This window comes from Medicago truncatula, chromosome 8 (genome assembly GCF_003473485.1).
Source record: "Medicago truncatula cultivar Jemalong A17 chromosome 8, MtrunA17r5.0-ANR, whole genome shotgun sequence".
In the NCBI taxonomy this organism is placed as follows: Eukaryota; Viridiplantae; Streptophyta; class Magnoliopsida; order Fabales; family Fabaceae; genus Medicago; species Medicago truncatula.
Genome location: NC_053049.1, coordinates 42218598 through 42243292, shown reverse-complemented (window position 1 = coordinate 42243292; position 24695 = coordinate 42218598). Strand labels below are relative to the sequence as shown.

Below are 24695 nucleotides of genomic sequence, written 5' to 3'. Positions count from 1 at the left end.
TACAGTGATGCAATGTTAGCTAAAGTTATTAGTCAATTCCTAAACAAACCATGGAACTTGACCACCAAAAGTGAAAACCGTAAGCGAAGATTGCAGGACTAACTTTTAGCCACCAAAGAGAATACCGCTTACTTTATCCAACAATTGATCTATGAAACTTCCTATATTATTAAACAACCTTTGATTACGGTCATTCCACATAATCAACGCACAAAGCAACCAAACAAGCTGTATAAATGAGCGCCTTGCTCGCAATCCACCTGCTGAATGAGTAAACTGATAAAAGTGGTCTGAGACATTAAGAGGGTTTGGTCCTGAGACACCAAGTCAAGACCGCACCTTATGCCACTGAGAGCCATAAAAATCACAAGAAATGAATAAATGCTGAGAAGTCTCGGTACCACCGCAACCTGTCAAACAACCAGCCGCATCATCAGAAAGAATACCACGATCCACCAAGTTTGTCCTTGTAGGTAACCGATTTCGTAACAACCTCCAAACAAAAATAGAATATTTTTTGACAATATCTCTAAAAATACTTAGTAGTATATGTATTAATTAAAGATGTTTAAAAATAATAAGAAATGTGTTTAATAACTTGAAACGAAACTAATTATATTAATATTAAGGGACACACACAAAAGGATTCATTCCATTGCATAACTAGGTCGCAAGTTTGTTTTCTCTTTAGACAATTAGCCACTATTACCTTATGCAATGTGATGACTTCAGATTTTAGGACTCTCTTTGCAAATGTACGTCACAAATGTGATGTCCACTTATAATTCATTCTTACTTCGCCAAAGATGATGTACTAGGAATTTTCTCTTAGATAAGGAGAAACAATGAAAATGAAAATAAAAATTAAGGGTGTAATATCGAAATAGAAAGAAAAAAAAAATTAATTAAGTTAACATAAAGTTTTTTTGACAGGAAGTTCTGCATATCTTTTTTGACAGGAAGTTAACATGAGGTTAACAAATTATTTTTTCCTAATCAAATATATGTTGTACAAAAAAGAGAAAAAATAATGTTCCTTAAAACGGAACAATGGAACAATAATTGGAATGCGGTTGGGAAGCATAGACATGAGAAGACGTTCCATCCTCATTTACTAAAGGCGTTCCTTTTTTCAAAAATACTAAAATAAAAATGCAGAGTCCAATAGGGTAAAAAGGAAAGCACAAAGATAATTGGTCCGACTTTTTTTTCAGCTTTTCTACATTTTTAAGGAGAAGTTAGACCAAACACAATATCAATAAAGTACCTTAAAAAAAAAGTACTTTTTTATAATGCATAAAATTAAATGGAATGAGCTTTAACCAAAAGTTGTTGAATGCTACTTCAAAAAACTACTTCTGTGTAATTTATTTCGCAAACACTTCTCTTCAACTCATGCAACCAACCTTATCTTTTATTTTTTAATATTATATTTCAATTTGTTTTTTCTTCCATTTAGGTACCGTTTGGCCATGCTTTTTTTCGGTCTAAAAGCTACTTTAAAACAAAGTTAAAATAAAGCTCTTTAAGGAAAAAGGTAAAGTTGTTTGGTTTCTTTATTTTATTTTTAGTTCTAAAGTTATTTTTAAGTTAAAAGTTGTTTGGCAAAATATTGTACAAAACTTTGAATTTATTATTTTTTTGGTGGTGTCCGGGGTTCGAACCCACGACCTTGCATATATTTATACATTGTCTATATCAACTGAGCTAAGCTAGAGAATAGTTTGTTTTTTCTTTTCCAATTATACTGTATAACAAATTTTGTTATAAGAATATCATATTTTTGGTGTCATTTAAAAAGATAAGAATTTATATTATATGATATTATATTTGTTACATTGTTGATGTCATTGAAAAAGATATGTTTAATTTTTTTAATAAGAAAAAGATATGCATAGTTTGTTAGAATATAAATGTGTAAAATATATATAAGTATAATTTTTTTAGGCATCTATACTAGTACTTTTAATTAAAATCAAAATTTTATAAAAATAATAATTGTACGCATTACGCAACACTGAAAAAATTATACGCATTAGCGTAACAAAGAAAACAGACATACATACATAAAATATTACTCTAAACGCTAATGTGTGTGTGTATATTTGTGAGGTTGAAGAAAGAGAATAAAAATATTTGGTGTCATTCAATGACAGCATGAATAAAAATATTTGTGAGGTTGTGATAATTAAACGATATTAAAATTAAATATATAAGTGATAAAAGATAATAAAATTCCTTCAAAAATAGATAATAAAATTAAATTGATCCTCCTTTAATAAAAATTATATGGACCGGTTAAAAAAAAATGGAAGAAAAAAACAAATTGAAATAGCATTCAACAACTTTTGGTTAAAGCTCATTCCATTCAATTTTATGCATTCTAAAAAAGTACTTTTTTTCGAAGGTACTTTATTGATATTGTATTTGGCCTAGCTTATCCTTAAAATTGTAGAAAAGCTAAAAAAAAGCCGGGCCAAACGGTACTTTAATTTTTTTTGAACCGGTCCATATAATTTTTTTTAAAGGAGGATCAATTTAATTTTATCATCTATTTTGAAGGAATTTTATTATCTTTTTATCACTTATATATATTTAATTTTAATATCGTTTAATTATCACAACCTCACAAATATTTTTATTCATGCTGTCATTGAATGACATCAAATATTTTGATTCCCTTTCTTCAACCTCACAAATATACACACACAAACATTAGCGTTTAGATTAATATTTTATGCATGTATGTCTGTTTTTTTTGTTACGCTAATGCGTATAATTTTTTCAGTGTTGCGTAATGCATACAATTATTATTTTTATAAAATTTTGATTTTAATTAAAAGTACTAGTATAGATGCCTAAAAAAATTATACTTATATATATTTTACACATTTATATTGTAACAAACTATGCATATCTTTTTCTTATTAAAAAAACTAAACATATCTTTTTCAATGACACCAACAATGTAACAAATATAATATAATATAATATAAATTCTTATCTTTTTAAATGACACCAAAAATATGATATTCTTATAACAAAATTTGTTATACAATATAATTGAAAAAGAAAAAACAAACTATTCTCTGGCTTAGCTCAGTTGATATAGACAATGTATAAATATATGCAAGGTCGTGGGTTCGAACCCCGGACACCACAAAAAAAATAATAAATTCAAAGTTTTGTACAATATTTTATCAAACAACTTTTAACTTAAAAATAACTTTAGAATTAAAAATAAATAAAGAAACCAAACAACTTTACCTTTTTCCTTAAAGAGTTTTATTTTAACTTTGTTTTAAAGTAGCTTTTAGACCGAAAAAAGTCTGGCCAAACGGTATCTAATTAGGATGAAGAATGTTGTTGACATATGTGATTTGACTGAAAAACACATTTAAAAGACGAAAATGTGTCGGCAGTTAACTATCGTCGGTTAAAAATCTATCGGCAATTAACTACCGATGAGGTTATATTTGTAAATTACTGGTATTTTTCGGCCAAACCACATGTGTCAACAACATTCTTCAATTAAGAATAGGTTGGGACCAACTTGATTAAGCATGAGCCCGACCCACTATAAGAAAAAAAAAGTAGGCTTGAGTTTGATACAATATGCCAATTTTTATCGTCTCATATGACATTTCTAAACTTTTGGAGACATTTTTTGTCAAATAAATGATAAAAATGTTGTAAACATGACATTGTTGCAGAAAATAATAGTTTAAATGATTATGGTCTTATTTAAAGGAGATGGAGAAACTGGATTGTTAGATTACAAAGCAATGCAACTATCTTCTAAAATCTTACTAATTTTTAAAGTATTTTCTTTAAATATAATAAATATTAATGTATTATTTTTTTAGAGTAAAATTATCGAAGCATGTACATATAATTTTTTTTTCGATACATGTACATACCATTTTCACTTTAGATTTAATTTTAACTAAATTAACTTACAAATTTAAATTTATTCAAAATTGCATTTGTAAATATGTCTATCCAATAAAAAGGATATACCATTATTATTGATGCATTATTTTAGGTTTTTTTAACCTCTCTCTTTTGCACCCTACTTTTTCCAAAAGTGTGAACTTTCTATTTATTGAAAAGGCTCATGCAGTTCGGTTAAATTATTTAAATTGCTTTTTTTTTTTTTTTTTTATGCTTTAACATCAGAAATGGAAGGTTTTTTTTTTTTTTTAAGGAAAAATGGTGAGAGAGGTGCAACATAAGGACTTTTCAGGAGGTCACGAATCTTGGTACTATTTTCGCCCAAGCACGTTTAACTGCGAAGTTCTGATGAGATCCGGTACATTAATATTGGTATGATCACACCTGAAAATTGTTATGCTAGCTTTTTGTAAAACAAATAATTGATCATCGAAGCTCTAAAAAGTTAATCCATACATACATGAAATATTATTGACAAAAATATCTAAGCAACTTTAATGTCTTCGTAGTGTGTTGAAACAGAGTTTCATCCACCCGCTCTTTAACTTGAAAGTCGGTTTGGTTCAAAAGATGTAGGATTTAATAATGGAGGGAGAGATAAGATTATCCTTTAGACTCTCTTTTCATTAGTATGCTGTTTATTTGGCATTAAAAAAACTATAAGCCCCAAAGAGGAGATATTGATAGCTTTGTCCATATGCATCCACTATCGATATTTTGATACATCATCGTTTAGGTGTGAAGAGAAACAATTTCAATAGGTCATCTACACTTTAAATTGAAGTTGTTATTTTAGGTAGTTTGATCGATCAAATAATATACACTAGCTAGTAGTGGGCACCACTCATACAATACAAGATGAGTATAATACTACATGGACGTGCATGATTAATTGATGAGTGGAAATGCATACTCATGGGGTTGGTGAAAAGAGTGGGGCTAGCTTTGTTATCACATGCATTCAAATAAATCTATAGATGCAATAATAGCTGTACGAGGACAAAATCAAAAACATAGAAAACGACGTGCCTACATTTGTTATATCTTATATGTATCTCCTTTAAATCCATTTGGTTATCCATGTTAATCAGTGCATTGCACATATTATTTATACTAGTTAAAACCAAATATGAGAACCAGTTAATTGGCCAACAGTTAGCCAGAAAAGAGTTTAATTTTTTTTTTTTTTGGTATAAAAAAAGAGTTTAATTATTTGCAATGAACCAGCTATATATTAAGTGCAAATGAATTGGAGAATGGCTGAATACAGATTTGATAAGTTGAGAAACACCAGTAAAATATCAAAATATCCCCTCTGCAGTTAACTGCCGAGGAATTTATAAACCGGCTGCAGTTAACTACCGAGGAAAATTTCGGTAATTAAGCCGAGGAAACTTCAAACCTTAATTTTTTTATTTTTTTTTACAAAAACTTTATATTGTCATTATTAATATTTATCGATTTTAATACTATTTAATTGATTGTGATTTTATGAGGAAACATAATCAACACTCTTTTAATGTTTTGGATTACATTAAAGAATTAAACAAGAAAGTTATGATTTTCTTTTTCTTTTTTAAAAAGAAGCAACAATAAAAGCACTTTAATTGGGTAATGAAATCAAAATTTCACTCAAAGAAATAATACTCGATTTTATCAATCAAGGCTGTATACTTTTGCTGATTTAAATCATTAATTAAAAAACAATTAAATCACATATAAATAAAAACATGAACCATATTTGACCATATTAAAAATTTATTTTAATATTATTTACTAGGAAAATGCTCTTTACCACGAACAGTGCTACAACGAAAAACAAGAAAAACACTAGCCTTGCCGTTTTTTCCGCCAAAAACGTCTTTGATTTTTTTTTTAATATTAAAATGATGTTAATTGTAGTTATATGTGAATGTTTCGTGAATTCCTTTTCGATCAATTATGTTTATTGTACTTACTAAAGTCATAATTGATTTTGTTTTGACAATAATCATAATTAATTCAGCAATTGAATGACATCAATCAAAATTAATTCTCTTGATTCCATCCATGTCAACGTGCATATATAGAGGAAATAAATGGATTATTAAGAGAAGTTAAAGCCAAGTTATTCTACAAGGATTTTTATGAAAAAGAATGGAAAAAATTTGATAAATATTGAAGGATCATACGGATAAGCTGAAAAACAATAACTCATGAAATAATTTGTCAAAAAAAAAAAAAATCTCATGAAATAAATTGTTAGCTAAATAATAAGTCAAGAAAATATTAGTGGCTTGCTCAAAAATAAATAAATATTAGTGACATTTACGATGTATAAAAATTATTATTATTATTATTATTATTATCTTCTTTTAAACGACAAGAATTTCTACCACTATTTTCAAAAATAATATTCAAATGCTTAATTTCTACCGCTATATTCAAATGCTTAATTTTTACACTCATTGAAACGACAAGAATCACAATGAATTACATAGTATTAGAATCAATAAATATTAGTAACGACAATATAAGGTTTTTGTAACAAAATAAAATAAAATAAAGGTTTGAATTTTCCTCGGCAGTTAACTATCGAAGTTTTCCTCGGTAGTAGTTAACTGCAGTCGGTTTATGAATTCCTCGGCAGTTAACTGCAAAGGGGGTATTTTGGTATTTTACTAGTGTTTCTCAGCCTTATCAAATGTGTATTCAACAATTCTCAATGAATTGATATACTAGTAAATTTCACCTGTAGGTCATTTATATGAGTATTGTTGTTTACACATTTGGTTTGGCTGAGAGACACAAGTAAATTACTCAAATGCCCATCGGCAGTTAACTGTCAAAATTTTAAAGAACCGGCTGCAGTTAACTGCCGAGGAATTTCAAACCTGAAATTAAATAAGGAAATACACATAAATTTTCCTTAATTAAATTTAATTCTTTTAAGAAATTATACATAATTATTTTTATGATTTCATTCATATGATTTTGTTGTCATAAATGAAGAAATATGAGAGATGAATAATATCTGCAATCGGTAGTTAATGAACCTAAAATGATGATTCAATAAAAAAAATGCAACAACAAAAACGTTACAAATGATAGAATAATTATATTTGTAATTATTAGTAACTAATTTCATTGATGTCTGTCATTATTCATATGTTTGACTAACCTATTATTACTTTATACTAATATTACATATATTATTACTTTAATTAACATGAAAAACACAACAACAAAAAATAAAAATGTTTGCCCTCAGTAATTAATGGACCTAAAATGGTGATTCAATAAAAAAAAAATGCAACAACAAAAAACATTATAAATAAAAAGAGCATTTAAGTCCTCAAAAAACATTTCAATAAGTATAAAAGTTAAGCATTTGAATATTACTTTGCAAATTACTTAAATAAAAAAAATCTTTGTAAACAATTATTTTAATGTAGAAAATATAACAACATATTATACCTTAAAAAAAATCGTTGTGTACAATTATTTTAACAATTTATTATTATTATTATTTTTATTTAAGTAATGTGCAAAACAATATTCAAATGCTTAATTTTTACACTGATTTAAATGCTATTCTTATTAAGATATATACGCATAAGTATAATACTGCAATTGTTTGAAACATACCAAAATAATTATTGAAACATTCAAAATCAATAAATATTATTAATGACAATCTATGGTTTTTGTCCAAAAAAAAAAAAAACAGGTTTGAGGTTTCATCAGCAGTTAACTGCCGAAGTTTTCAGTTTTCCTCGGGAGTTTACTGCCAAAGTTTTCCTCAGTAGTTAACTGCAGCCGGTTCCATAATTCGGCAGTTAACTGCCGAGGGGCATTTGGGTTAATTATTAATGTTTCTTAGCCAATGACAATGTGTCAACAACAATACTCCATTTATATTTATTTTTTTAAGGGTGTGTTTGTTTCAAGTTTACCAAATTTATTCTTAGGAATAACATTCCTTGGAATATAAAGATGAGAATTTTATTCCAAGGAATTTAGGAAAAATATGTTTGGTTAGCTTTATAATATTCCTAGGAACCATAAAAATAGGGATTATAATAGGTAAACTATTTATGAATTTATTCACATCTCCATGAGAACTTTATTCCCACCCTTTTCCTTGGGAAATTTTTTTCTATTCCCAGGAACATTTTATACCAAGGAATAAATTTTAGTAAACTTGTAACAAACATAGACATATACATTTCTATCATTTTATTCCCGAGAATCAACAATTATAACTTGAAACAAACACACCCTAAAATTGTAATTTTTGGGTGTGATTACATATCATCCGAATGTAGGTAGATGGATTATTCGAGTCACATAAAATTATAATGAGCTGTAAAGCTCTCATGCAATATTAAAACTTTTTAGATGTGAACTTGAGAGAGATCAGTCTTCAATTGTGTATGGAAAAAACTAGTTATTTACGGTTTTTTTTTTTTTTTTTACCGTAGGTCATTTAAGTTTGTTTAACTTCTCTCTTTCTAATTGGGGAAGAAATAATGTAATTAATAGGGATTTGTTATTCGTAAAAAGTTTTTTAGCTTTTTTTTTTGTACTGCTACTCTTTTTTATAAGTTATTTTCTACTTTTTACATATGTTTAGAAATTTTAGTAGCATAGCATGTAACCATAAAAACAAAATTTATTTAGTAGCATGATTATTCGTAAGTTTTGAGTATAACTATTACTCTCCTCATTCCTTATGGTTATCGTATTTGCATCAGATAAATATATATATATATATATATATATATATATATATATATATATATATATATATATATATTTTTAGCAAAGATATATATATTGAATAAATATATTTGATGGTCGGTCTTTTGGCTATCCTATTTGCTCTTAAAGTTTAGGGTTAATGGTGTTTTACCCCCTGTAATATAGGTCATTTTTTGTTTTTCCTCTGTAAAATATTTTTTTTGATATACCCCCTGTAAAATATATATTTTTTGGAATACCCCTAATAGGTCATAAAAAACGACTTTATTTTTTATTTTTATTTTTTCAAAATTTTTTCGTTTTTTATGACCTATTAGAGGGTATTTAAAAAAAAAATAAAATTACAGAGGGTAAATAAAAAAAAATATTTTACAGGAGGAAAACAAAAAATGATCTATATTACAAGGGGTAAAGCACTGTTAACACTAAAGTTTATAAAACAATGTTTGGTAGATATCTTCCCAAATGCTTCGAAACACAGAAAATAAAATATTCGAAAGTTACTAGCTAACCGAACGACATTAAGGGCTAAAGCAAAATTCAATATATTTAGTGTATGTTTGGTTTTTTGGTTATAATAATTGATTTTGTAAAACTGATTGTGGATAAAATGAATTTAACGATAAATTTAAGGCTAAATCAATTGTAGAAGTTAAAAGTTATAAATTCTAACTTCAAGTAGAATCAACTCTCCTTTAAATCATCTAAACATGATAAAAAATCAATTTACAACCTCTAAAATTACTTTGACCCTCCAAAATTGAACAAAACAAGGCTTATGTACTCTTCATTTTTCAAAGTTTAATACAATATTGTTTTTGCTAATCCTCCAATTTTAAACAAAATCGGAGTTCAACCTTAAGTTAAGTGTAGTTTTGTCAAGAATTATTCATTCAGTAATCAAAGTCAGATTTTTTCGAACGACTCATCCTTTAGTAGAACTCATTAATCACTTGAGTCTAATCACTCATCTACGTTAAAAAAGAGTAGCAGTAAAAAAACGCCTTTTAAAGAGTTTGTATTTAGTGACACGTAATTTTTTTTTTTTTACAAAGGACATAATATCATAATTTATTCAATGTTTTACTAATATTTAGCATTAATAATTCCATTTTAGTAAAAAATAAAACATCAATAATTCTTTTTGGACAATTTCAGATAATCATGACTAGGCAAACAATTTTTTTTTTTAATAGCCAAACAATTCTGACAGATTTTTTGTCGGGGAAAAAACAAGTCTAACAAACCTTAAATCCGTTGGGCAAACTTAAGTTTCCAAATTCTTAATCCTTAAGTCCAATCATTTTTTTTAAGGATAATCCCTAAGTCCAATCATGAGAGAGGTATTTATTTATTTCACATATATTATCAACAAAAGAAAACTAAAGAACGATGATTTATCAAATATTGATGTATTTTTATTATGGATCGTAACCGTAAAGTAAAATATATGGAATTAGTTTATTGATCTTAACTCAATTGATAAAAATATAGTATATTATAGGTAGGATTTGAGGTTTAAATCAGAACATCTCACATATTCACCCTTAAAAAATAAATTTATAATCATAAAGATTCTTGGCAAACAATATTAAATAAAAATATATAATTGTTAAATTAATAATACATGAAAACTATCAATTTACAGAAATATTTCTGAAAATTTGATACTTTTTTTAGGGATGAAAATTTGATACTTAATGTGTGATAGATGAAATTTTTGTATATCACTTTCTCCATTTCTTTTTAGTTATCGTGTTAGGATTTTTTACGCAAAAGAATATTATTTTTGATACGAAGATTTTTTTTCCCGTTATAATATCTTGATAACATTTCATATATTTTGCTCTCTAAAATAAATAATTAAGACTATTATTGATAAAACAATAAATGATGATTGAACTTGAAAATTGACAAGCAAATATAAATAAATTATTCTTTACAAATATGATAATTAAAAACGAACGGAGTGATTACTAATGTCTAATTTTGGAGTTAATCCTCTCAAAAAACTAATTTTGGAGTTAATCATTATGCACCAACTCTAACAGCTGTGGCTGCTTGAATGCTCCCAAATCCCAACCAAACGCGTTCGTCGTGGCTTTTGTCATTTGTGAAATTTGTTACATAAACAAATTTGTGAAGTCAAGTGTGTAGAAATTTGTGATTGTAGAAATTTTGAACTTCGTATGGTCATTCACTAGAAAAGGAGTGTATCTTTTTTACTTTTTTTCGTAAATATGCTATGTCATATCGTGTACTTGTGGTGGCAAGTAAGGAAAATCACTTTCACCCATCACGTAGTGCTTACTTATCAATAAGAATAGCATTATGAAGCTAAGTGAAATGTGCTCAACAATTTCGTTAACAATGACTGTGAAAGCCAAATGTGTTTCAGTCATTGCATTTTATATATGCATTTGGAAATTGGAAAAATTTACGTATAAATTATTTAAATTTATCTTATGATTAATATATGCACACTTGTGTTTGAGAATTTTTTTTACCACTACGTCTACATGCACATGGAAAGGAACCAGCTTTACTTGTACTTGACATGGTTTGACTCTAGTATAAATTATGCGTGCAATTGATTCATAGAGGAGGCTGAAGTATAGCTTTCACTTTCATTCATTGACCATTTCTCTTCAAACATGTATTTGTTGCAAAAAATACCAATTTTTTCAACTAAAATATTTACTTGATTTCGAATTATAAATTTGTTTATCAAAGATGAAATGTTTATGTAGGTGTGTCTGTGATCCATTTGGAGTTAAATATCAAAATATTCAAATAAGTTTGTCATCAAATCTTTAAAGTTACATTCATGATCATGATATGTTGTTAACCTTGCCTTCATTGCTAATACATGTTTGAATAATTGAGTTAATTCTCTTCATTTGACACCCACCACTAAATAGATCCCATTATCATAAATAATTTTTGTATTTATTTCAAACTTTTTTGTGTCAATCTCTCTCCATAATTTGAGTTTATGTCCCAAGTAGAACAAAAAACATACACAATGCCGGCACGCGTCAATGCGGATGATTCCAAAGTTGTAAATGTTTTAATTTAATAAGCTCTATATGACTATCCTACATTTTTCAACACACTCACTTTTAATTATTGATTTTAAATAAATAGATCCCACAAAACTATAAAATTTTCATATAAATTTATTGTTATTTACATATAAATACAATGTCCTTTTACTTTTGTAGATTAATTTTGAATTTCATTACAATGCCTAAAATGAAAAATAAATAAAAATTTCCTCAGAAAAAATAAAGTTAAAAGTGAAAAAAAGTAGGCAAAACCAAGAGTACCAAAAGACACTTTTGTTTACGAACTGGTGTTGGTGGGGCCCACTACCTTCTTCAGTTTGAATAATACTAAAGTAAGAGAAATGACATTTGTACAACCATTTTGTGACAACTTTTTAATAATTTTCTCCCTCCGTTCCTTTTTAAGTGTCACTTTTGGAGAAAAATTTTGTTTCTATTTAACTGTCACTTTCAATGCAACATTAAATGTTGTTTTACCAATATTATCCTTAGTTATTTACTACGGAGATAGAAATATATGAAATGAGATATTAAATGAATAAGGTCATTATAGTAAAAGTATAGCTTATTGCATCAAAAGTAGTATCAATTGTTGATTGTCTTGGTTTGTATAAAATGTCAAAATGTAACAATTAAAAAGGAACGGAGGTAGTATGTTTTTATTCTCTCTCTTCATTTTTCTCTCTTCATTGTTTTTGACCAATGAAAAGTGAGAAAAAAGAAGTTGTCACAAAAATTGTTTAAAATGGTTGTTCAAATATCACTAGGAAGCTCTCTATAAGTAGGCATATGCATACGAGCTCAAACCAAAGTAAAAGGCTCTTTACAATATTCACCCAAAAAAAGCTCTTCACAAGAGCAGCATTATTTATCCATAATTGCAAGGTAAGGAAGGAATCCATTTTTTCCATAAAGAAAGTTCCTTGTAGCATGTTCTGTTTCAGAACTCCCTGAGTTGCTTTCCTCGTTTTTATTTTTCAATAAAAAATCATGCTCTATACATTTAAGACAAAATCCACCAACAAACATATACATGCTCCCCTGTACAACTCTCATAAAAACTCTTTTCAATCTACTTCAGTAATCTCTAGTTTATAGTTTTTGTCTTCTTTGAGACACTAAACTAAATAAGTTCTATATAAATTGGCAAGCTGTGTTCATTTTATTTTCATGTATATACCATTTCAGTAACCATTTTACTTTTGAATATACAGAAATGGGAGTTGGTGGCACTTTGGAATATTTGTCTGATCTAGTGAGCAGTGGTCACCACCACCTCAAGAAGAAGAAGAAGCAGTTACAAACTGTGGAGCTAAAGGTTAGAATGGACTGTGATGGTTGTGAGCTTAAGGTCAAGAAAACCCTATCTTCACTAAGTGGTAAAGTAACATTCTTTTTAACTTTTCATCATTTTATATTATCATTTTCAACATGAAGTTGCTGAAATGAAATGGTGATTGCAGGGGTACAATCAGTGGATATAAACCGTAAACAGCAAAAAGTGACTGTGACTGGGTTTGTGGATCCAAACAAGGTGCTGAAGAAGGCTAAGTCAACAGGGAAGAAGGCTGAAATTTGGCCTTATGTGCCATACAACTTGGTGGCTCAACCATATGCTGTTTCTTCTTATGACAAGAAGGCTCCTCCTGGTTATGTGAGGAGAGTGGAGAATGCTCCAACCACTGGAACCATGACAAAATATGAAGACCCTTATGTCAACATGTTCAGTGATGAAAACCCAAATGCATGTTCTATCATGTAGACAAAACAGATGTTTTTTTTCTTTCTAAGCTTGGCACTGTAAATTTTTCAAATTTTAATCTAGTATTTTTTTTAATTTTTCTAGTTTACTTTTTCTGGTCAATTTTCAAGCTCGTTATCCTACATTATGGACTTTTCTTAACATGAAAAAGGATGAGAAGAGACGTTGCTGTTATCATTGCTTTTGTTTCCTAATTTTGTTAGTTTTCCAGAACTGTACACTGTACCTGCTTTCAGTTTTACAGTAGCTAATTTTGAGCCCTTGGACTTGACCTAGGATAGGAAATTGTTTGTCTCTGCTATGTCCTTCTTTCTCCCAGAAAGGAAAGCTGGATTGGGTAGAAAAGTAAAACAATCATGTGAATTGCAAATAAATAGGGCCTGCAGGGTTGAAATGGTAAATAAAGAAAACATGTCTGAATGTGTGATTAAAGTTTTTAACTTTTCTTGTGTGATTGGAGTTGAGGAGGAAAAATAGTAATTAGATCACTATAGGAGGGGTAAAACACGCAACCTCAATACTTCTTAGTTCTTAACGAAGGTCAGGTCACACCATAATAAAAAATGAAGGGCACACATAAAGGAGGGTGCATGTAACTGTTAAAGGCTCAAAAGTTATAGGGTTCAGGTTCACTCATTTTCCAATAGTACAAACATTATCAGCATTTGGCATTTCATTTTGCCTAATCTGCACGATTGCTTGCTCCCTAGTTCTGGAACATTTGGCCCCTCTCACCTAGGAAAAAAGCATACATTCTTGAAGATAAATTCAAAACAAAAGAAGCAGGAGCTAACAAGTAAAACAATTTTCAAGGAAGGCATATCCTCTTCTTTTAATCAACGTGAAGCAGAAATTAGCTTTATCCCTTTTGCTCTTTTCCCGTTTTCCCTATTCCTTTCCCAGATCCTAACAAAGTGTAAAGGCACATGTAACTCAGGGCAGTGCAGACTAGAGGATTCAACAGAATTGTTCTTGAGCGGTATAGTTTAGAGGATTCACCAGAATTTTGCCTACCAAGTTGAACAATACTCTAAAGAAATTTTGCATACAATTTAGGATATCATTAGGAACATATTTCTAATGATAAACCCAAAGAATGGTTGATCAAGTCAACATAGCTGCCAAGAAATTGTACATTTTAACTATTCATTTGTTAACCATCCAAAATCATGATTCATCTTTGGCATTTCATTGCAGACAGCACATAGAGGAAAAAGATCAAATGGATTAAAGATACAAGTAATAGGGGATAACATTTATCATATAAAGAATTAATTAATTCATCATTCAGAGTGTACTATTGAAAATTACATTTACAATAAAGATACAAAAAGTTGCATCATGTTACCAGACATGTCTAATATATATCACCGCACCAGGGTTGGATCCTCTTTACTCTTAAAAGGGGTATTCTATTCAGGTGAATCATGTCGGACTGCACTAAACAGGAATAGTAATTTGAGAGAGCTGGAACCAGGAAGGAGAATCTGCCTAACAAGTCGATCCACACTCACCAGCAAAAAAAGTCCATTTCATTACTCTAAAACAATTAAAAATAACCAGTCAAAAAAATTATTAAAAATAATGATTATCCCTATTTTTAGATAATCAAGATCAGAGAATGCATGGATACCAGCATATCATTATAGTTTTAAAGGCATTTTATTATTCCATAGAAAAATGTTTTAGTTTATAAATATGCAAGTCTACTTTTATCTGAGTAGATTATCTGACGCAACTTTATAAAAGATCGATTAGATTATACTCCCTCCGTCCCTATATGTAAGCACCCTTTTATTAGAGGCAAAAGGTGCTTACATATATGGACGGAGGGAGTAAACAAAACCTCATTCATCTTAAATATCACTCGGTCGTCAAACAGTATAGTGTTGTAAATTTGATGAATAAGTCAAGCCACTGGGATAAGGTTAATAATGATGAATTTAACTAGTTTGCATCTGAGTTCAAACATCATTTTGTATATTGCACAAGAAAAATGGTCACAAAGGACCCTGTGTCAAAATTTTAAGTAGCATATGCTTTAACCATGATCATGTGTGACAGCTAATTTTAATGTTGCATACTGTGTTTTCTCATGAAGGTTCTGCATATACCTAGATATGCATAAAAGCTTCCTGATCATGGTCAATATTGGAAGCATTTTCTTACAATTATGATAATGTGAAAAGTAAACAAACATGTTTAGCTGGAGAGCAAACAGAAAGTAAGCTGGATAAAACAATCTGAGTGCTGGGTAGTATTTGTCTATCTAATCTAAGAATAAAATATTCTCAAAAGATCAGGAAACTCACCTAATCCACGTGCGGTTCATATACGTATACGTATTCGATCAATTTTGTCTTCATTGACTTCGATTGCCCGAATAAAGACCAACAAATTTAATATCATACAGAAGAGTTGCATTACCCGGTATATTGCAGTCACCTATTGAATCAGCGACAAAACTGTCAAAATCTAACATATTTAATGATAATGATTCTCTTCTTCTGATAATAATAAGATTGCATTCAATATCTTCCCAGCCTAATAAAATCCATGGTCTTATACTCCTTTCCATTGAGAAAAACACACAGACAAGCACACAAAAACAAATTCAGCTGTGTAAGTAGAAAAAAGTGTTTTCAAGTGTAGATCGTGGAATATAGCAGTTTGTTCAAACTCTATTAAGTTACAGAGTTTCATAGCTACTATTTGACATCACTTTGTTCTAAACAGCGTATCACGAACCAATAGCAATTTATTTAAATTCCATAGCACTGTAGCTACTTTTTTTACAGTGGTAGAAAATATACCGGGGCACATACGCGCAATGCATATGACCAAATACACAATTAATGATTCATTTCTTCATCCACGTGTCTACTAGATTTTTGAGTTTCAGGTTTGATTAAAGTAGTTATCCATGTTTAGTAGCAAATTACATAATAACACAGTAATAATTAATAATGAATGAGACCTGAGAAACAGCCTGCAGGTTCAGGACCATACGCTAACAATGGAGGAATCGTGAGTTTGCGTTTCCCACCTAAGTAAAAATAGTAAATAAATTTAGAAAGTGTCATATACTATGAACAATGAAACTTAAACACTTCAAATTAAATTTAATACCTATCCGCATTGGAGGTACTCCTTCACCCCCTAAAATTCCCTGATCCAATCCCCTTATTACCTGAAAATCCCATTGAACCTTATAATTACAAACTCATAAAAAATACATAGCCAAATCAATTTAACTGTAAGAAAAACTTATCCACCTTGCCAACACCAATACGCATAGTTAAAGGCCTAGCACGTTTATAACTACTATCAAATACTATTCCATCGGCGAACCTAGCTGTATAGTGAATCTGCAATGTATAATAATAACAATATCAATCGTTAATTAACTAATTAAATTTTTGCATATAGAAAATGAGTAAAAGAGTAATAAACAGCTTACATCAATAAGCTCTCCTAAAGGAGCTTCATCACCAAAACCCTCAACATAATCACAGTAACCAAGCCCAGATTTAACATAATTAAGCTCACACATTGGTTCTCCCACAGTAGCATAGTATTCAATTCTCGTTGCATCTGCATCCAACGCTGTTAACCCCATTACCCATGCTGCTACAATTCCAATACCAATTCCCACTAACGGCTTCTTTTCGTTACCGTTACGTGCAGAACATAACACTTTATCGGATACTTTATAACTTTTACCATTCAATTTCATACAAGAAGGAAAACGGTTATGAACGGTTGTGCCTGAACAGAGTGAGAATGAGAGTGCCATTTTCTATCTTAGTGTGTGTGTGTATAGTTCTCTAAGGATATATCAAAGACTGATGATATGAGTAACTCCATTTGGCATACCATCCTTTCTACACCATGTGGCTCAAATTAATCTATAATAATCAATATATATCAGCTCAAAAACACAAATAAAAAATTTCTGGGAAGTTTCATCACTCAAAAAAAAAATCTGCAAGTTTATAGAGACAAAATTACATTTTAGTCCCTTAACTTAATTTAACATAACAATTTGGCATTTAATTTATTTTTTTCATTTCAATTTTGTCATTTTTGTTCTTTGCATATGAATTTTTCAAACTTCAAATCTAATATTCATATGCAAAACACCATATATTTGAAAATTGAGAGGTCATAAGAAAATAAAAATATGAATTTTTGAAACTTGAAAATCCATATGCAAATGACTTAAAATGACAAAATTGAAATGAAAAAAAAGATAAAAGATCAAACTATCATTCGAAATTAAGTTAAGGGATTAAAAGTATAATTTTACCTTTCTCTTTCCACCTTATCTCCAAAACCAATATAAATTGAAAATCATAAAAAACTCTATTTGCTTCGAATATTGGACAATTTTTTGACTCAACCATATAGTTTAGTTTAGCATGCGGATTTTATTTTATCAACCAAATTAAACTAAACTACAATGTATAATAAGAAAAACATGTCATTGTTACTTAACCCAAACTCAATCTCTTTCAACTTCGCATAATATTAGAGAATGATTTTCAAATGAGATATAACTTGTCAAATAAGAGCAATATAACTTATTGAAATTGTTAAAAAAGACATTTAAGTTAAATTTGTTTATAGTATTTGTAGGCTTTAGAAGGCTCCTTATTGATATATGAAAAAAATATAGACACGTGTGTAAATTAAAAAAATTAGTTACACATATTGATATATGACTAAAAATATATGCTAAAAAATGTTTAGATGAGATTATACGAGTCTTTTCTAACTTAACTAAAGTCATGTGTTCGAATATAATCTCAGACACTCAGCAGCATTTAAACACTTATAAAAAGTTTATTGTTTATTTAGGTCCACAAACACTTATAAAAAGCATTTAAGATAATATTGATATTAATATATAAATAAAAAAATAGAGTAGATAAGAGCTTAGTTTTTTCCATAAAAAAAATAGCTTAATTTTTCTCCTTAAAAAAAAGAGCTTCAATTTTTCTCGTTTCATTTTAATAGGTAAAAATAAAATAGTAAGATATGAATATCTTTCGCATGCTTACATCTCTTAAGATTCAAAAACGTTTAAATCTATAACAACCGCGTAACAAACTCACACGCTTACAATACTCTCTTCTAACCGTTTAATTTCCCCGCGCGCGCGTATATAAATACTTCACCCTGCAATTCATCTTCATTCGATTCAATTCACACTCGAATTCACTCTCTTGAGACTTGAAACCTCTGAATCTTCTTAACCACCATGGAAAACTCTTCAACCTTTTCCTCTATGCGATTCTCTATGCTCTTCTTCGCAATCTTCTTCACCGCCATGCTTTCCGGTGACGAGGTCACCGCCACTGAAGGAATCGAAGCTTCATTCCCACCGCCACCTCCGCACGATCTTCAAGAACATTCGTTCTTCTCTCAAACTGCATTACTTCCACCGATCTTGTCTCATCTCGGTTTTCACGAGCTTGCAACCGCCGCTCCGTCGCTCTCCGACGCTGCAACCACCACTTCCCCTGCTTGGACCGGTCCTTTCACCATTTTCGCTCCCTCTGATGCATCGCTTCGCACTTGCTTTTCTTGCTCTGTTCCGAATCTCCTTCGTGAACACATAGTTCCAGGTATATTCACCATCGAATATCTTCGGCGACTTGCTTTTGGCACCAAGATTGAGACTCTCAGTCCCGGCCGTTGCGTAACCGTCACTTCCGAGTCGATTCATCAGAACAACACTTCCGGCAGTGCTCCAAAAGTCTTCATCGGAGGCGTTGAGATTACTCAACCGGATCTATTCAACAACGGAATGGTTGTTGTTCACGGCCTTCAAGGTTTCGCCTCTAAGCTTTCTCCGTTTTCTTGCGACGTTGAGAGAATGAGTTCTCTCTCCTTTCCGTTTCATCCTGATCACCGTTCCGGTGCTCATGTTCACACTCCCGGCGCCACCGTGCTCCCTGCTATTATGCGCCTCATGCTACGAGATGCAATGGTAAGGCTCCGTAATAACGGTTTCAGCATCCTCTCCCTTGCTATGAAGGTAAAATACGCAGAGCTCATAACTCTCAACAACATGACTATTTTCGCTGTTGATGATCTTTCTATATTCTCCGGTTCTCAATCGTATATCAGCAATGTGCGATTCCATATCATACCGAATCATTACTTGTCAATCGCCGATCTTGAGAAGCTTCCGGTTGGAACTGCTCTGCCTACATTGGAGCGAGGTCAGCCGCTTCTGATCACTACTTCCGGCGGAGGAGTGACATCAGCGCCGATGAGGATTAACTATGTGAGAGTTAAGGTTGCTGACGTCATCCGCAATGTGAAGATTGTTGTGCACAGCGTGTATTTGCCTTTTCCGCATATCAATCCTATTGCGGCTGCTTATGATACTATCTTAGGAGGTGAAGGAGCATCGGAAGGAGCGGGTGTCGGAGCCAGAGCTGCTACTGTATCAGATTCTGCTGGTCAGGCCACGGAAGAAACCTGCTCTGCTCCTGATGGACGTGGTGGTTGTGCTGCTGATGTCACTACTGCAGCAGGTGTGTCTCCCATGCCTCAGGTCAAGCCAATGGTTGAGATTGAAGATCACCATGGCCTGTGAGTGCGATGCTTCGATGATGATGATGAAGATTGCGGTTTAGTTCTTTCTCTGCTGAAGTGAATCTCTATGAAATTTGTAGTTAATAAGTTTACACTGTTGTCCATCTAATGTAGCTAATTCACACGGTTCCTTAGTTCTTTTTAGTTTGTGCTGCACTTCTTTGTCTCATGAAGTGAAACTTTGAATTTGTAGTTAATTCACACTATTATCCAACTACACTATGTTGCTTAAATAGTTCTTCAATAAAACAATTTGTGGATTTAGTCTTTACAGATTTTCTTGACATTATCTTGTTTATCAATTCATATTTTCTGCTTAGCACGTTCTTGTTGTCTTCCAAGTTGCTAGAGTGATATTTAGGGTCCAGAGATAATTTTTGGGTTAAATGATTTAGTAACAAGTCAAATTGAACGAGTCCATTTGAATTTATTTACTGAAGTGAAATAAATGTGCAATGAATCCTTCTAAATATTCGTTTGATTATGCAAAGGTTAATGATCAGTACATTTTGAAAGGTATTTAATGGGAGGAAGGAATCCTTCTAACTGATTAATTCAAGTTGGCTAAATACCGAACTTGAATAATGAGCTATGTACTTTAATAATGAGATACAATATAATTTTTCTCTCTGAAGTTACTTAAATAGGATTGCTTGACCAGTGGTAACACTTTTTAGGCAAATTCACTTGTTCATTGTAACCCAGATCTCAATTTTTGAAGAACGAAGAAGAAGAACGCGATTGATTGGAGTTCGTTTTGATTTTGATGAATTAGTCTTGATTTGTACCAAAAACGTTCATGAATTTGTTTTGGAATTCGTTCTTCAGGATTTGCATAGTTAAATTTTTTTTTTTTGAGTTTTGATGATGAAGGTGATGAATGTTGCTGGGTTTATTGATGAAGATGATGAATGTTGTTGGGTTTGATGATGAACACGATGAATGTTAACGTTTTTTCCACAAGATTTATCAGAATGGATTCAATTGATAGACGGAGGTAATTTAAAGGATTAAATTGGGGTGAAAATTAATAAGAGGACCAAATTAAAATTTCATAATTATTTAAAAGACCATTTATATAATTAAGCCATAAATCTATGTTGATCTAAAAAACTTTCCTAGATTACAAGGTAATCCAAAATTCCAGCTGTATGGTGGGCTAGCTGGTGCATATCATATTTGACCAAGAAAATACAATAAATAAATGGTAGGTATTGAAAATGACAGAAGATAGCTTGCATAGAAGTAGCTACTTGGTCAAAGATATACCTAAGGGATTGACTTTGTAAAGTTGGTATGTAACTCATGTGAAAGTTGGCAGTGACAGTAACCGGAGGAGACTAGAGAAGTAGTAGTCTACTGCAATTATGCAATTTTGAGTTGCTCTAACCATTTTTCACAGAAAAGAGTCTGAGGAATCATTACAATTACACTTTACAATATATACAATGAGGCCAGCACAATTTGTATAATACTAAAATTTTAAAAAAAAATTAAAATATATCATGATGATTCTTTTGGAGTAAGAAAAGAATTGGATGTTCTAAAGTAACAAAGGAAAAATTGAAATTGCTTGTTTAATTATGGCCTAAGAAGCCTTTGCTTTTGCCACAACCCATGATGGATGAAGGTAGCTTCCCAACCCTTTCAATTCCTTCTTCAAAAACCACTCCCATTCCCATATAGAAATGAGACTCTATATGACAATGGAAAGCCCAGACACCAGGATTATCTGATCGAAACCTCAAAGCAGTCCAACCAAATGAGTGCACTGGCACAGTATTCTTCATAATGGGGTTCACCAAATTATAATTTTTTGGGTCTTTGTTCGCATCAAACTTTCCCTTTCCATATCCAAGTACCCAAAAATCATGTCCATGAAGATGCCAAGGATGTGTCTCACTGTTATTTTTATTCATAGTGTTTGCATTTTGAAGTATAATATCCACAGTTGTATTGAACTTCAGTCTATAAATTCCATTGCTAGAAGTAGCATTTGTGTTGTTAGCCACACTGAAAATATCATAATTATTAAAATCATAGCCATCAGGTGGAGGTGTTTGGTTGAATTCACCAGTTATATTCTCTTTAAGTGCAACAAGATAAGGGGTGTGAGGAAGGAAAAATGATACGTTGTTAACAGACCAATGACGAACATTGTCTATAGTGTTTTGTGTGTTGAGCAAAACTATGACTCTATCTGAGGTTGTTGGAGGTTTGATTGTGTAATTTTGGTGAGCTTTGATTGCAAGGCTTTGAGTATGTCTTGACTCAACATTGTCCCAAGCTGGTGGAGGTGGTGGAGATGTTGGTGGTGACCTCATTGGATGGTTTGGGTAGTAGTTGAAAATGCCTAAACCAGGCGGGGTTGTTCTGTTTCTGCTGACAACATTTGAGGTGATCCAGTAGTTTCTTGATGGGTCTTGATCAGTTTTGACTAGAACTGAGTATGTTTCGCCTGAGTATATGTAGAGATTCTTAACCACAAAAGGATCAACATAGTGTCCATCTGCTTCAACAACAGTCATGTTATGGCCCTGCATTATTACAAACATGTCAAAACTAGTTCTGGATGTAAAAAGTGATAAAAATTAAACAAGGTTAAATTGTGGTAACAGTCGGGTACTCGGGTCACAATCTTTTGATATTTCAAAGAATCGTATGTGACTGATGTGGCCTTAATGGTAGTCATAGATTGATGTGGTCAAAACTAGACCGGTGATAAAACGAGTGAGACTGTTGGGCCATGGTTCAATTGGTTTAATCGGTTTAGCCATGACCCTTAACCCTAAATTGTGGTTCAACAATATGACTAAGAAATAAATTAATAGATAGACATTAAAAATGTATGTTTTTTTATAAAGAAGCCAGACTGGTTGAACCGCAGTTCAACCTGGTTCTATCGGTTCTATAGGGCTGCGAGTGTGAACTGTATGCGGCTGAACCATGTGTTACACCGGCTGGTTTCCAGTGAAACCAGTCGGTCCGATTTTTACAACATTGTCGCGTATACATCAAAAACCATGGTATCGCAACTGAGATTATTGTCGCAGACCTTGTTTAAAAACTCGAATGATACTTAGAATAAATGATTACCTCTATTTGGAAACTGAGTGCTGATAAAGCAGTCAAGCTTGCAACTCTAATTCTGTATGTCTTTCCTGAGACGACTGTTTGTGAAAAGGGAGAGCATTCAGGATTTGATGAGTTACAAACACCAGCAGCAGGTAAGCTTGGTAATAACGAACAGTTGTATCTTCCTTTTCCATGAATCAGAAGTGACTGAGGGAAACCAAATATACAAAGAAACAATAAAACCAGCAATTAGAGAATTGAAGAAAGAAAATTAAGATATAAGATTTTGAATTTGTATTTTTCTGATTAGTATATCCATCTAATTCTTACATCTGGTTCCCCCACCCATTGAAAAGGGATTGCAGACAATCTAGCAGATTGTTCATAAGTACTCCTATGGTACCAATCATTCAAAATAATGCTTCTATCAAAGTCATAAGAAAAAGGTTCAGGGTCATTAGGTGCCACACGAATCATTCCATATACTCCTGCTTCCCTTTGCATTCCATAGTGAGCATGATAAAGATATGTACCAGGCTGTAACATTAAATATGTAACCAAATTAGATATAAATATTTTTTATGCTATGATTGATTATATAAATATAATTTGTTAGTGTTGAAATTGAAGAACAACGGATCAATGAATAGATCATGTTCATTGTTAGATCAACGGTGAGTTTGGCAAAATCATGGTGTGCCACTAAGATTTTGACGAAAACTACACTTAAAAGCTTCAATAAAATCATGGTGCGGCCATAATTTCGCCAAACTCACACTGATTCTAAACATGCATGAATTCATTCATCTTTTCATTTTGACAACTTACCCTATCAACAACAAATCGATAAACAAAGGTGTCTCCAGGTAGTATAGGACATTGAGACACTCCTTCTGTTCCATCAAACCAAGGAGTTCCAATCTGTCATACACAAACCACATCAGTCATTATATATTAATCATTAAGCACCAAAATAGATTTTTTTATTTTTTTTATCTAATTCAATATTTATTTCATATTAAAATTTAAAATATTTTGCGACTAGTAAAGGCCAACCTGTCTAATACCATGCCAATGGATGGCAAGGTTTTCTGTGAGCAATTTGTTGTTAACTTCAACTACAACAGTATCACCCTCTTGTGCTTGAATGGTAGGTCCTGGAGTCTTTCCATTAATGGTTATAACAAGTTTCTTATAACAATCAGGGGATCTATAATCATACTTCACCTCCCATTTATAATGTCTAACACCAGCCTCAGCTTTGTGGAAATTCACCAGAATGAGAAAGAAACATAGAAACAATAATTTTGGTGCTGCCCTTAGGCTTAGTTGAAGTTGAACCATGTCTAGATTGTTAAGGATGTGTAGTAGTTGTGTTGAGAGAGAGAGCTCAAGGGAAAAAATAGTGTGAAGCTCTAGAAATATGTGGATTTTGGTGATTGAAATATTTGTACTTTTGTAAAGTGGGATTGATTGCCTTTAAA

At 31.2% G+C, this 24695-nt stretch overlaps 3 protein-coding genes across 5 annotated transcripts; 1 reads left to right on the top strand and 2 right to left on the bottom strand.

The window, feature by feature from the left end:
- Window positions 1–12554: 12554 nt before the first annotated feature.
- Window positions 12555–13704, top strand: LOC11437164 (heavy metal-associated isoprenylated plant protein 23). Of its 2 annotated transcripts, none has more exons than XM_003630023.4 (3): window positions 12555–12650; window positions 12980–13144; window positions 13229–13704. In XM_003630023.4, the coding sequence occupies exons 2-3, from the start codon at window positions 12982–12984 to the stop codon at window positions 13525–13527; spliced, it is 462 nt and encodes a 153-aa protein (XP_003630071.1). In that variant the 5' UTR covers window positions 12555–12650; window positions 12980–12981; the 3' UTR covers window positions 13528–13704. The 2 variants fall into 2 exon arrangements, with proteins under 2 accessions (XP_003630071.1, XP_039684465.1); XM_039828531.1 differs by lacking the exon at window positions 12555–12650 and adding an exon at window positions 12670–12807.
- Window positions 13705–14754: 1050 nt separating this feature from the next.
- Window positions 14755–17415, bottom strand: LOC11436727 (photosynthetic NDH subunit of lumenal location 4, chloroplastic). 2 transcript variants are annotated; one of them, XM_003630022.3, is made up of 6 exons: window positions 16988–17415; window positions 16803–16895; window positions 16657–16717; window positions 16505–16573; window positions 15840–15972; window positions 14755–15067 (listed from the first exon to the last, which is right to left on the bottom strand). In XM_003630022.3, exons 1-5 carry the CDS (start codon window positions 17321–17323, stop codon window positions 15890–15892), a joined length of 642 nt encoding a protein of 213 aa, XP_003630070.1. In that variant the 5' UTR covers window positions 17324–17415; the 3' UTR covers window positions 14755–15067; window positions 15840–15889. The 2 variants fall into 2 exon arrangements, with proteins under 2 accessions (XP_003630070.1, XP_039685549.1); XM_039829615.1 differs by lacking the exons at window positions 14755–15067; window positions 15840–15972 and adding an exon at window positions 15987–16097 and having other exon boundaries at window positions 16988–17405.
- A 3935-nt stretch (window positions 17416–21350) lies between these two features.
- LOC11437438 (L-ascorbate oxidase) lies at window positions 21351–24695 on the bottom strand. Its single transcript, XM_003630020.4, has 5 exons — window positions 24268–24695; window positions 24040–24132; window positions 23542–23748; window positions 23233–23418; window positions 21351–22673 (listed from the first exon to the last, which is right to left on the bottom strand). The coding sequence occupies exons 1-5, from the start codon at window positions 24553–24555 to the stop codon at window positions 21714–21716; spliced, it is 1734 nt and encodes a 577-aa protein (XP_003630068.1). The 5' UTR covers window positions 24556–24695; the 3' UTR covers window positions 21351–21713.

Excerpts from the sequence above, each read along its gene's own strand:
- LOC11437438 (XM_003630020.4), bottom strand. The coding sequence starts at position 24,555 with ATGGTTCAACTTCAACTAAGCCTAAGGGCAGCACCAAAATTATTGTTT. Across the intron at positions 23,749-24,039 it reads ATCGATTTGTTGTTGATAGG|CCTGGTACATATCTTTATCA; the intron begins GTAAGTTGTCAA and ends TTAATGTTACAG. Across the intron at positions 23,419-23,541 it reads AATGGGTGGGGGAACCAGAT|TCACTTCTGATTCATGGAAA; the intron begins GTAAGAATTAGA and ends GGTTTCCCTCAG.
- LOC11436727 (XM_003630022.3), bottom strand. The coding sequence starts at position 17,323 with ATGGCACTCTCATTCTCACTCTGTTCAGGCACAACCGTTCATAACCGT. Across the intron at positions 16,718-16,802 it reads TGCGTATTGGTGTTGGCAAG|GTAATAAGGGGATTGGATCA; the intron begins GTGGATAAGTTT and ends TGGGATTTTCAG. Across the intron at positions 15,973-16,504 it reads ACCTGCAGGCTGTTTCTCAG|GTGACTGCAATATACCGGGT; the intron begins GTCTCATTCATT and ends CTGATTCAATAG.
- LOC11437164 (XM_039828531.1), top strand. The coding sequence starts at position 12,756 with ATGCTCTATACATTTAAGACAAAATCCACCAACAAACATATACATGCT. Across the intron at positions 12,808-12,979 it reads CAAACATATACATGCTCCCC|AAATGGGAGTTGGTGGCACT; the intron begins TGTACAACTCTC and ends TTGAATATACAG. Across the intron at positions 13,145-13,228 it reads AACCCTATCTTCACTAAGTG|GGGTACAATCAGTGGATATA; the intron begins GTAAAGTAACAT and ends TGGTGATTGCAG.